Genomic DNA, 14,334 nt, shown 5'->3' on the forward strand with positions numbered 1-14,334 from the left:
GCTTAATTAGTCTGAGCAATACGGTATCTTATAACACCATAATAACAGGGGACTTTAACCTTCCTCTTACAGAGCTAGACAGATCCTCTAAACAGAAATTAAACAAAGATATAGGGACTTAAATGAGACCCTAGAACAACTGTGCTTGATAGACGTATATAGAACACTCCATCCCAAAGATAAAGAATATACATTCTTCTCATCGGCCCATGGAACATTCTTCAAAATTGATCATATCCTAGAACACAAAACAAACCTCAATAGAATCAAAAGAATTGAAATTTTACCTTGTGTCTCCTCAGACCACAAGACATTAAAGGTGGAACTAAACTCCAACAAAAACGTTCAACCCCACACAAAGGCATATAAGTAAAACAACATTATGCTGAATGACTGTTGGGTGCAGGAAAAAATAAAAGAGGAAATCACTAAATTCCTTCAGCATACCAACAATGAAGACACATGCTACCAAAATCTGTGGGATACAGCAAAAGCAGTCCTGAGAGAAAAATGTATCACTTTCGATGTCTACATCCAAAAAAACAGAAAGACAGCGCATCAACAAACTCACAAACCATCTTATGGAATTGAAAAAAGAAGAACAATCTAAGCCTAAACCCAGCAAAAGAAAAAAAACATCCAAAATTAAATCAGAGAGTAACAAATTTGAAAACAAAAGAATTACTCAGAAAATTAATGAAACAAGGACTTGGTTTTTTGAAAAAATAAATAAAATAGATAAACCTTTGGCTAAACTAGAGATAGAAAAGTAAAATCTCTAGTGACCTCAATCAGAAATGATAAAGGGGAAATAACAACTGATGCCACAGAGATACAAGAGATTATCTCTGCATACTACCAGAAACTCTATGCCCAGAAGTTCGACAATGTGAAGGAAATAGATCAATATTTGGAATCACACCCTCTCCTGAGATTTACCAGGAAGAAATACATCTGAAGAGACCCAACTTCAAGCACTGAGATCAAAGAAACAATAAAAAAATCTCCCAACCAAAAAATGCCCTGGTCCGGATGGCTTCACACAAGAATTCTATCAAACCTTCAAAGAAGAGCTTATTCCTATACTGCAGAAATTATTCCAAAAAATTGAAGAGGAAGGAATGTTCTCCAACACGTTCTATGAAGCAAACATCCCCCTGATACCAAAACCAGGAAAAGACACAATTAAAAAGGAGAACTTCAGACAAATTTCACTAATAAATATAAATGCAAAAATTCTCAACAATATCCTAGCCAACAGATTACAGCTTATCATCAAAAAAGTTATACATCATAATCAAGTAGGTTTCATCCCAGGGATGCAAGTCTGGTTTAACATACGCAAGTCCAAAAACATTATTCATCATATCAACAGAAGCAAAAACAAAGACCATATGATCCTCTCAAGAGATGCAGAAAAAGCATTCGATAAAATCCAGCATTCTTTTCTAATTAGAAGACTGAAGAGTGTAGGCACAGGTGGCACATTTCTTAAACTGATCAAAGCTATCTATGATAAACCCACAGCTAATATTTTAGTGAATGGGATAAAACTGAAAACTCTTCCACTTAGAAGTAGAACCAGACAAGGTTGTCCTCTATCACCACTACTATTCAACATAATGCTGAAGTTCCAGCCACTACAATTAGTCAAAAGAAGGAAATAAAAGGCATCTAAATGGGAGCAGAGGAGGTCAGGTCAAACTGATGATATGATCTTAGAGAACCCCAAAGATTCAACCACAAGACTCCTGGAAGTCACCAAAAACTACAGTAATGTCTCAGGATATAAAATCAGTGTCCACAAGTCAGTAGCCTTTGTATATGCCAATAACAGCCAAGATGAGAAGCTAATTAAGGGCACAACTCCTTTCACCATAGCTTCAAAGAAAATGAAATACCTAGGCATATACCTAACAAAAGAGGTGAAGAACCTCTATAAAGAAAATTATGAAACCCTAATAAAAGAAATAGCAGAGGATATTAACAAATGAAAGAACATACTATGCTCATGGCTGGGAAGAATTAACATTGTTAAAATGTTTATACTTCCAAAGCAATCTAGCGCTTCAATGCCATCCCATTAAAATACCAATATCGTACTTTCAATACTTGGAAAAAATAATTCTTCATTTTGTATGGAACCAGAAAAAACCCTGTATAGCTAAGGCAATTCCTGGTAATAAAAATAAAGCCGGGGGGCATCAGTATACCAGACTTTGTACTACAAGGCCACAGTGGTCAAGACATCATGGTACTGACACAAAAATAGAGACATGGACATTTGGAATCAAATAGAAAACCAGGAAATGAAACTAACATCTTACAACTACCAAATCTTCGATAACCAAACAAGAACATAAACTGGAGAAAAGATTCCCTATTCAATAAATGGTGCTGAGAGAACTGGATATCCACATGTAAAAGACTGACTTACAAAATGCCTCAGGGAACCTGTTTTGCCCCTGTGTGAGGACACCAAGAAAGTGCCAGCTACAAAGTAGCAACCGATCCCTCATCAGACAGCGAATACGGTGACACCTTGACTTTGGATTTCCTAGGCTAAAGAACTGTGAGTAGTAATTTTCTGTTGTTTATAAATTTCATAGTCTAATGTATTTTCTTATAGCAACAAGACCAGACTCTGATACATGGCATCCTTATCTAGTTCCTGAACTTAGAGGAAAAGGTAAAAAGTTTTTTCCATGAACAAGATGTTAACTATGAGCTTGTTGTATTGGTCTTTATTATGTTGTATATCTTTTTTGTTGACTTTTTTTCATCATGAAAGGAAGTTGAATTCCATCAAATGTTTTTTGGTAGCTGTTTCAATAAAAATATTTTCCTCCTTCATTCTGTTAACATGGTGCCTCATACTTACTCATTTGCATATGCTGAAGCATCCTTGCATCCCAGGGATAAATTTTACTTGTTCATGGTAAATGATTCTCTTAATGTGCTATTAATTCAGTTTGCCAGTATTTTGTTGAGGATTTTTACATCTATGATCCTTTAGATATGTTGTATCAGTTGTAATGTCTCCTTGTTCATTCCTCATTTGAGTCTTCCTTCATTTCTTAATCTAACTAAAAGCTTTTGTATTTTGCTTATCTTTAAGAAAAACCCAACTCTTTGTTTCACTGATCTTTTCTATTGGTTTTCCAGTCTCTTCTGCTCTGACCTGTATTATGTTGGGCTTATTCTTCCTTTTCTACTTTCTTCAAGTATAACATTATTTATTTATTTATTTATTTTATTTATTTTTTTTGAGACAGAATCTCACTTTCTTGCTCTGGGTAGAGTGCCATGGAGTCATACTCACAGCAACCTCAAACACTTGGGCTCAAGTGATTCTCTTGTCTCATCCTCCCATTTGTCTTTTCTTAACGTAGGCACTTAATGGTATAGCCTTCCTTCTTAGAACTGCTTTTGCTGCATCCCATAAGTTCTGGCACATTTTGCTTCCATTTTCAAAAATACTCAAGATACTTTAAAATTTCCCTTTATTCATTGATCCATTGGTTTTTCAGAAGCATGTAATTTCCACATATCTGTAAATTTTCTAAAACTCTTCCTGTTAACTGTTTCTAGTTTTATACCATCTTGCTTAGAAAAGAAGGTTGGTATGATTTAAATCTTAAGTTAATTAAGATCTGTTTTGTGGCCTAACCTATCATCTATCCTAAAGAATGCTTTACCTGCACTTGAAAACACTAGGTATTTTGCTGTTGAGGGAATATTCAATATATGTCAGATTCATATGATCTGAAGTATCTTTCAAGTTCAATGCTTCCTTTTGATCTGATTTTCTGTCTGGATGACTTATCCACTATTGAAAAGTGGGATACTAATGTCCCCTACTAATATTATATAGTAGTGTATTTTTCCCTTAAAATCTATATTTGTTTTATATATTTAGGTACTCTGATGTTGCCTACATATATATTATTTAGAATTTTATACCTAGACAAACTGACTCCATTATCAGTGAATATTAATGACTTTTTGTCTCTTTTCATAATTTTGAGTTAAAGGCTTTTTTTCCCTGATATAATGCAGTTACTCCTTCTCTTTTGGTTTCCATTTGCATAGAATAATTTTTTCTTCCTTAATTCCTTTACTTTCAGTCTATGTGTGTCCTTATAGCTGAAGGGAGTCTCTTATAAAGAGCATATAGCTGGGTCTTTATTATCTATTCAGTGACAGAGTCTTCAGGTTGAAGAATTTAATCCAATTACATTTAAGGTAATTATTGATAGATAAGCATTTATTACCTCTGATTCATTATTTTCTAGTTTTTAATGTAGACCCTTTGTTATTTTCTTCCTCTTTTGCTATTTTCCTTTGTGATTTGATAATTTTCTGTAGTGATATGCTCTGATTTCTTTCATCTTTTGCCTTGTGGTTACCACAAGGCTTACAAAAAAAATTCTTGTCACTATAAGACTCTTTAAAGATAATAACTTCAATCATATACAAAATCTATACTTTCATTCACTTTCCTATTTTTTTTTTTTTGCAGTTTTTGGCCAGGGCTGGGTTTGAACCCACCACCTCTGGCATATGGGGCCAGTGCCCTACTCCTTTGAGCCACAGGTGCCGCCCATATTCACTTTTCTGTTTTTGATGTCACAATTTACATCTTATACTGTGTATTTTATAACAAATTATCATAGCTATAATGTTTGACAGTTTTGTCTTTTAATCTTTATATTAAAAATTTAAGTGATTTACACACCATCATTACAGTATTAGTATTAGTAGTATTACTATTAGTATTAGTATTCTGAATTGACTATTTACTTACTTTTAACCAGTGAATTTTATACTTTCATGTAATGTTACTGATTTATTTCTTCAGCTTGAATAATTTCCTTTCATGTCCTGTAAGGCAGGGGATGAAGTCCCTCAAGTCTTGTTTGTCTTGCAAAGTCTTATCTGAGGGTTCCCTTTTATGTAATAATTTTTTCTCTCTTACTACTTTCAAAGGTCTCTATTTGATTTTTGAGCCTTTAATGGCAGTAGATCGTGGCATAATCTTTGATCTGAATATGACTGGAGACCTCCAAACTTCATTACTGAGATGTAAGTATCCTTTTACAGATTTTCAGTTTTAAGCCATGAAAACTTTTTACTCCCTCCTCTCTTCTCCTTCTATTGCTATAATGCAAATGGCAGCTCTCTTGAGTGTGGTCCCATAAATCATAGGTTTCCTTCCTTCCTTTCATTCTTTTCTCTTCTCTAACTAGATAATTCAAATAACATTTTATTTCAGTTTCTTTCTTGCACTTAATCAACTTTGCTATTGATCCTCCCTACTGTATTTGTCATTTTCTACATTTTGAGCACCAGAATTTCTACTTGATTAATTTCAATCTGTTACACTCTTATTTTGTTCAAGTAGTGTTTTTCTGATTTTATTGAGTTACATTTCTGTGTTACCTTATAGTTCATTGAGCCTACTTAAAAGAATTATTTTGAATTGTCAGGCATTTTGTATATCTATTTCTTTGAAGTCATAACTGGAAAATTATTGTTTCCTTTGCTGCTGTTATGTTTCCTTGGCTTTTCATGTTTTATATTTTTTTGTATTAATGTCTACATATTTGATGGAACAGTCACCTCTTTCACACATTATTGGTTTGGTTTTAGTGGATTGGTTTTAGTGAGGAAAGTGCTTCACCAACAGATGGGTGTGAGGAAATAAGCTGGGTGATGTGTCACTGTTCTGGCCCCAGTAAAGGCACAGCAATATGATCTTTGTGCAGCTCTGTCAGCTGATGGTGGCATTGGCAAGGACTGTACGGATCCTCAGCAGTCTGTGTCCATACGTGCAGCAAAGGCTATGGGGTATTTTAATCATGAAGGCTGATGGGATCCTCCTGATCTTTTTCTTCCACCAGAGAAACTGTAGCCAAGGGAATCTCTCTTGGTTTTGGGTCTGGCTTACAAGCACACTGGCAGTGTTGGTGGCAATGACATCTCTTGTATGGAATCTGTGAAATGGCCAGTGAGCTGGGATCTTGAGCACTGGTATGCATGGAGACCACTGCTCCAGGACCTGGGGCTTAGATGGCACCAATGTCTGAAGTGCAGGTGCCCTTGATGCCACACTGGTAACTGCACAGGATTTTATTGCTTGTGGAGCAGCCAGGAAGCTAAGGTCCAAAGAACCAGTGTAAACAGTGGTACAGTAGTTCCAGGGTCTGGTGCACAGGCTCACTCACTGTGGCAGCAGAAGCAGTACTGGGAGTACAGACACACAACAAAACCACAGTTCTAGGGCCTGGGGTACAGAGTATCTCATAGCAGCAGTGGTTCAGGTTTCTGAGTTATAGGTACACAGGTGCTAGAGAGATTCTGGGTTCCAAGGAATGGGCTAGTGTGCTGAGGTGGTAGCTCAGATGTCAGGAGCACAAGTGCTTAAAAGAGTTCAACACAACCAATCCCTACAGCACAGGTACAGGCAGAATACTGCAGTCTCCTAGGCTTTGGGAAAGGCTAGCCTATAGCAGTGATGACTCTGGTGTCTGGGTGAGTGTACATGGTACAAAACATAGAGCAGCCTTGAAGCCAGGGTCTGATATACAGACATCCACAGGAAGTTGAAGCTCTAGAGTCTGGGGTAGATGTGGAGCTGGAGGATGTGGACCCAGCTCCCAGAGTGGCACACCAGTAGCTCCTTCTTGATGGTGGTACAGCAATATCTCTCTCTGGAGTGTCTACAGTGGTGACGGCAGTTGGTCACCTCAGTGGCAAAAGATGCTATTGTCTGCAGAGCAGGCCCTGATTGCCATCAGGGCACCCACCAAATGCCCGATACTGACACCTTCTAACCACCTTCATTGTTCTCTGGATGTCTCAGGTGTCCTAATATATACATTCTGTGAAGTTATTCTCCATTTTGTTTTTTGTACCACTATGTTGCTGTAGGGCACTTGGACCCTTGAGCTCCCCCAAGATGGTTTAATTCATGGATTGATGTCTATTTTTTATTTATCATGGGGGGATGAAAACTATCTGTTACACCGCTATCTTGATGTCATTCTCCTGAGTTGTACTTTCTTGGCAAAACCAAAAAAACAATGGTCAGTTCTTCCTGAGAAATAAAATTACTTCTTGCATAACTACTCCAAAGGGGCCTCAATACTCTGCTTTGCCCATATAGGATATAACTGCCATTTAGGATATAACTGCCATTCTGTGAAGGTGGTTTATTTTAAAATGAAGGTTTATACAACTTTTAAGTGATACATATTATACAACAATTTCAAGGAAAATTAGTTATATTATAATCACCTATGGAGTTTTCTAAACAACATGGTCCAAGAAAATGAATTTCTACATCTTTCTTCATCCTATGAGAATCAAGGCAATAAAAACAATTGTGTAATTTGGTCATCTCTAGATGTGTTGAGGTGAAGAAGAGAGGATTGTGATCCACTGATTTAGAGCAAAATTTAAAAAATACATATACCAGCAATTATGACGATTGTCTCATAAAAAAGTTTAACTGAATACCTTAATTTTCCTTTTCCAGTTAAACAAAACACTTTTCCTGCTTTCTTTTGATGACTTGAACATTGAAAATACCTCAGTCAACTTAACCTTTGCCTAAGCCAGCTAAAGTCTTTAGATACAGTAGTACTCCAAATAGGTAACTTGGAGTTAGCCAAAATCCTACCTCTGCCATAAATTAAACTTTATAACTTTGAGAAAATGTAATAAACATATTGTCTTTTAAAGTCACATTACTTGAGAAAAATGCCTTTTTAAAAAATTAATGAACTTATTTTAACTTAAGTATTACCTTCTTCAAAGATGTCCACATGCTACAGTATGAAATATTTCTTACTATTTTTTAGCTGCTAATCCATTTCACAAATATACTTTTGAATTGCTGCCTTTTACTTCTTTTCTACTTCTCCTAATGAAAAAGTGCTTCACTCAAATATCATTCACAAATTCTCTAGAATAGTTTTTCATTCAATTTTTGTATGTTTTCTTTACAAGTAAAATCAAATCAAATCAAACTGTTCCCAGATATGTCAGAAGTATGGAAAATAAAGATAATAAATGCAAAAACAATCAGTAAACTTGTCATCATACAAATATAAAGTTGCTCTTCTTTACAATTTATTAATGGAAAGTTATCAGTCTCTTTACCCTTTCAATCTCACACTGAGTTCCTACTTTCATTTATTCAATTTCTCAAAAGGAAATACTAGTACACCTGGCTCTTCAATTCTTTTCCTTTCCATTGGCAGAACAGGAAAGCAAGAATAAAAATATGAGTATTTTTATATCTGTGCGTGTGCAAACAATTACTTTTGCTATTTTCTGCTTTTCAGCCTGGAAAAATTCATCCAACTGGTCTAATTAAAGGTCAACAATTCTCCCTTATTGTGTAGTGAATGACTAAATCTGTTCAAATGAATTTCCTTATTGGGCGGCGCCTGTGGCTCAGTGAGTAGGGCACCAGCCCCATATGCCGAGGGTGGTGGGTTCAAACCCAGCCTCGGCCAAACTGCAACAACAACAACAAAAAATAGCCCGGCGTTGTGGCGGGCGCCTGTAGTCCCAGCTGCTTGGGAGGCTGAGGCAAGAGAATCGCGTAAGCCCAAGAGTTAGAGGTTGCTGTGAGCCGTGTGACACCACGGCACTTTACCTGAGGGCGGTACAGCGAGACTCCGTCTCTACAAAAAAAAAAAAAAAGAATTTCCTTATCAAGCTTGGCTATTTATATATTTTAACTAAAAACTGAAAGAAATTTTGAACATTCAGAGACTGATTTGGGGAACAAGTGGGATTTTTTGTTTCCCAACATTTGAAACGATTGTGTTATTTGGAAGATACTGTAGGCTTCCTGGAATAAGAAACTATGTTTCATCCTTCTTTATAACCTTGGAAAATTAAAACATGCCTGTGTCAAAATCTGTGAGTTTCTCCAACATGCCATCCTGGAAAAAAAAAATTGAACATCATTCCCTAGGAAATAAGAAAAGAACTGCTAGAATTCTAAGGCTTCATTACCACATATATGAAGCAGACTCTACCCAGGGTGATAGCTTGAGGCTCTGTCTCAAAATAAATAAATAAATAAATAAAATAAAATAAAAAAAAATAAAAGATTATAACTGTTAAATATTACAATAAAATCATTACTTTTAAATCTCCATATTTTGGTATATTTTGTTCAGTTAACACACATTCATCCAGGGTCTAAGATGTACAAGATATATCTTATAGCCAGTTTGGGATTAGAAACAAAAAAAAGAAGGGAAAAAAAAATCATCAAAGATAAAGCAACTTCTGAATGAAAGAAGAAAATATCATATATATAGAAATTTCACAGATCGCCAACCCCAGTGTTTTTTATCTTTATAACTACACATAGAAATACAGAAATAGGGTGGTGCCTGTGGCTCAAGGAGTAGGGTGTCAGCCCTACAGGGGTGGCAGGTTCGAGCCTGGCCCTGGCCAAAACTGCAAAAAAGAAAAAAAAAAAAAATAATAATAATAAAATAAAATAAAACTTAAAAAATACAGAAATAATCATTCATTCACTCCAAAACCAAGCAACCACTAAATAGAAGACAATGCTATGCTGTCAGTATACAAAGATAGAGTATACTTGCCTCCTATTGCTTAAAATTAAGTTAAAGACAACTTTAGTATTTGCTGCTCTGATCTTTTAAATTGAGAACTCTTCATATTCAATAAGAAAATTTAATTGTGTTGGCACTGTCATCTAAAAATTTAGATCTACAAAATGTATCTTTTTACCTGGTTTAATTCTTAAGTTTATATTTGTACATCAAAAATATTCATTTAGATTCCATAGTTTCCACAGAGAATAATAAAAATAAACTTAAAAGGAAATAAACTTACTAGGATAAATGTTTTAAATTTAAAAGTGAATTTAATAACCTAAAACAGAACTGATTAATTCCAACTTTAAAACCAGAAATCATTTTTATATGCACACCAAAAGATACAAATCATTTTTTTTCTTTTTCTTACTTTGTCACCCTTGGTAGAGCACCATGGCGTTATAGCTCACAGCAACCTCAAACTCTTGAGCTCAAGTGATTCTCTTGCCTCAGCCTCCCCAGTAGCTGGGACTACAGGTACCTGCCATTACACCTGGCTATTTTTAGAGACGAGGTCTTGCTCTGGGTCAAGCTGGTCTCAAACTTCTAACCTCAGGCAATCCACCTGCTTTGGCCTCCCAGAGTGCTAGGATTACAGGCATGAGCCACTGCACCGGCCCAAAAGATACAAATAATTAAAGTTGTGTAATTTGTTCTCAGAATTCAGTCAACTTCCAAATAAAATATTCAGGTACAATCTTTCCTATAAGAAATATTAGTAAAAAATATTCAAAACAAAATTTAACATCTAATATATGGGAAGATAAGTAAAATTAAAACAGGCTGAACAGATTTTAAGTAGCAGTAAAAACCCCTAAACCAACTAACCAGAACAATTATCAATTCAGTGAATTAAAGAATTCAAAGTTACTACACAAATTCAGTATTATTGATTTAGATACACAGATCATATGTTTGGCCTTTGAAAAGAGTTTATTTGACCCCTAGAAATACAGATATGGGGTTTAATAATAAAGTATCGTAATCGCAAATGAATGGTCAATAATGCAAGAGGCTCAAAGAATATCTTAAAGAATTGATATTAAATTTCTTAGATCCATTATTTTCCTAAAATATATGTCTAGAGTCCCTATAGCCCCTCTAGCTGATTACGGGCAAAATAAAAACAGTATGAGAGATAAACTTTCCAAACTAAAATCCCATTTTTTTTCAGGCTACATTACTTCAGTTTACCTCAAATAAACTAGCAGAGTTGACAAGAAAAAAATGGAAGGAATAGTGTTTTATAAAAAAAATTTTTCTATAATTTGGATTTCTCCATTTGTGTATGTTTTATACTAATGTCTGAACTTAGTGTTCTCTCACTAAACTCAAAAGAGTAAATATAAATCTTAAAACAAAATGTTCTGACCAATCCATAATTATGTGCTTAGTCTCTAAGAGAGTAACCAAAAGTATAAAATGTGGTTTCTACACTTAAGACATGATTAAGACTAATAGATATATTAAAAAATTGTACAGGGCAAACTAACTATGATTTAATTACAAATTATATGGCAGACTAAGTGTTACTGGAAATCAATAAAAAAGATACAAATGGAAATAGCATTACTGGTCAAAGTAGTATGGGAAAACAAAATTTTCTTATTTCTATTTATTGTATAAAAGAGACAAACCTGTCCATTAGCTTTTACCAATAAAAATGTAAGTTATTAAATTGAAATACCTTAAAAGTATTGTAAAAATAAAAATTAGTAAGTTTCTGGACTTTTTCAGAACACTTGTATTCTGTATTTAATAAATCTTGTAGCTATATGCATCAATGATACAATGTTGAGAAAGTAGCATGTTTTAAGAGAACCACTAGGGGTTTAAAATCACGCTATATGGGCTAAATCTTGGCTTCACCATTTATTTGGCTTTTTGACCGTGGGCAAGCTACTAAACATACTGGGTATGTTTCTTCTTAAGTGAAGTAAGAATTACGACAACTACCAATTACTGAAAGAATTACTGAGATATCATATGTAAAGCACAATAAAGCCAAAAAAATATTCTGTGCTCAATAACTCTTACAGCTCCCATATTCAAATGAACTTCAATTATAGTCTTCAATTACCAAACAACTAAAATGCATACTTTGCTTTACATTTTATTCCTCTCAATAAAAATTAATATACTGATATTGTATTTATTAGTAAAAAGTAACGTTTGGCTTTTAATTCTATAATAATTCTCATTCTTTTCTTATCAGTTGAAAAAGTGATAGACCTCTTCCCCACAAAATGCCATATATACACATAGTAATTGACATCAATTTGGGGACAATAACAGATTCTCTGAAAGCCAGATTAAAAACTGTGTTCTTTCTGGCTATTTAAATTATAAGCAAAATTAAATAAAATTAAAAATTCAGCTTCTCAGTATCACTGGCCAACTTTCAAGTGCTCAACAGCCATATGAGTCTACTGCCTACTAGATAGCACAGATTAATTACACTTCTAGCACTTTTGATGTTTCTATTGGACAGAACTGTTCTGGAGTGTTATCATGGTATAATAAATAAAATTCTTTTTTCTCTTTTTATTTTATTTGAGACAGAGTTTCACGTTTGCCGTGACACAGCTCATAACAACCTCAAACTTTTTGGGGGGCTTAAGCGATTCTCTTGCCTCAGCTTCCCAAGTAGCTGGGACTACAGGGGCCTGCCACAATGCCCAGCTATTTTTTGGCTGTAGTTGTCATTGCTGTTTGGCAGGACTGAACTGGGCTGGAACCCGCCACCTCCAGTGTATGTGACTGGCGCCGAGCTGTCTCGCTTTTCTTTTTTTAAATATTAAGATGCTTCTTTCTCAAGTAAATGCCCAAAAGAGCAGAGGTTGTGAATAGGTTGCTCTAGTGTCTAGATCATAATAAACATTCAGTAGGTATCCTGTAACAGACATTACAGTTTTGTTTTAGTTGTGTTAAGTCAGCAAAAACTGACTAAGTTGGTAAAGGCCAAAGTTCAAAGTTATAAATGCAATAAGTATAAAGTTAAGAAAAAAAATAAGGTTTATGTACATAAACTGATAAACTCCCAAGGTCAGTGAGTGCTCCCTATGTTCAGACTTTAAATTTTTTGATTTATCTATCAAGCAAATATTTAGGCCTTGTCCATAGAGGACTATGCTACATTAGAATAGGACAAAGGCTTACTTATAGCTAAGTAATTTTATTATTCTGTTTGGGTTTTTCCTAGATAGGACAGTTAAATAATTTATTTTAAAACAGTATATAAATGTATGTCTATGTATGTCTATTTCCTTTTATGATATATTAAAGGCTGTTACATTTGGAACAGAAAAAGTTCTAATAATAATTTTGCACTTACACTGCCACATTTTTTCTAATGGTATATTCATCCAAATCGTCATCAGAGCTGCTATCAGTTGCATCAGAATCCAGACCCTCTTCAACATGAGACAACAGCCCTGTAGCAGACAATGCAAATCTTTGGATTTCTGCAGCTGTACACCGTGCAAAGCCATTTTTTGTATCATCCCATAATTTATTCTCTGCTGTCAATATGTGGACTTCTGGCTTAATATCAGTGCATTTAGGTAAACTGTTACCCATAATTGTGGTAGGTTCATGAAAGATCTTCATTTTGGGGAGTTGATGCTTCATAGAAAATTTCATTTGCTGACCATAGTGCTTAACAACATGTTTTGCCAGAAGCATCTGCAAATGTTTCTGAGTTCTTCTAGCCTGGCTAAGTAAAATTTTCTGTTTACTTACACAGTGAAGTAAACGAGCATTCACTTCCTCCTCTTTTTCAGCAGTTGAAGAACTAATAGGCACATTTGATTGGCCAGGTCCAAATTTCTTTTGAGCACAGTGCCAAAAACCCTTGTTAATTTCAGCATCAGTAACTTTATCCAAAAGTGCATTCTTTTGGTACCATTTACAGTTTTGCAGTTGTACTTTACCTATATTAGTGTCTTTGGTTACATTTGAATCCAAAATAATTTGTACATCTTTCTGGCTTGTATTATCTGATAAAGGCTCCTTTTTGATGACCTCTTCAGAATGAGAATGACAGATTTTACTGAGCTGAACGTTGCTACCATTACACAGTATGCTTTTCAGCTTATTGCAATTGGGCTGTCCTAAATTTTTTTGCTTATAATTGTCATTGTATTTATATAATGTAGAATTAGAACTCATTAAAAGAACTGTCTGATAATGTTTTGAAGACTGAGGAGAGCCAAAATGTTTTAAATTCATAAAATTAGTATCAAGAGTAGGCTCAGGAGTTGAAAATCCCAGCACTTGAGAGAAAGTGTCTCCTTTTAGCTTTTCATCCATGGTTCTCGGACTTTCCATGCATAGCATCTTGTCAGACTCCATGGTACTTGGCAAAGATGAAAAGCAGACACCCTTTGCTGTTCCCTCCCTCAGAGCTGGGGTCATGGCGATTCCTGCAGATAATTACTGGAAACCTAAAAAAAATGTAAAAATAAATGATCAAATATCTAGAAAAAAGTTTTATACTTCTACTTTTTTCCAAAGATAACATTATAATATTTCTGATTAAAACATTAAAAGAACTAAACTTTTCCTTCATCACTTAATTCCCAACATTATCTCAACAAGGACTAAGACATTCTTCATTCTAACTTTGTATCTAACATCCAAAACTCCAACTGAAGCTGTGTATTGCCTAGCACAGTGTTAC

General features: G+C 34.8%; 1 protein-coding gene across 6 annotated transcripts in view; it reads right to left on the minus strand.

Annotated features, from left to right (window-relative positions):
* KANSL1L (KAT8 regulatory NSL complex subunit 1 like) overlaps positions 1-14,334 on the minus strand; it is a 154,186-nt gene that overhangs the window by 121,736 nt on the left and 18,116 nt on the right. For all 6 annotated transcript variants that reach the window (XM_053597789.1, XM_053597790.1, XM_053597785.1 and 3 more), the window contains one exon: positions 12,988-14,098. In XM_053597789.1, coding sequence (XP_053453764.1) covers positions 12,988-14,069 — 1,082 coding nt within the window. In that variant the 5' untranslated portion in view covers positions 14,070-14,098. The remainder of the gene's footprint in view (positions 1-12,987; positions 14,099-14,334) is intronic.

The sequence above is a fragment of the Nycticebus coucang genome, chromosome 7, assembly GCF_027406575.1.
Source record: "Nycticebus coucang isolate mNycCou1 chromosome 7, mNycCou1.pri, whole genome shotgun sequence".
NCBI classification, from domain to species: domain Eukaryota; kingdom Metazoa; phylum Chordata; class Mammalia; order Primates; family Lorisidae; genus Nycticebus; species Nycticebus coucang.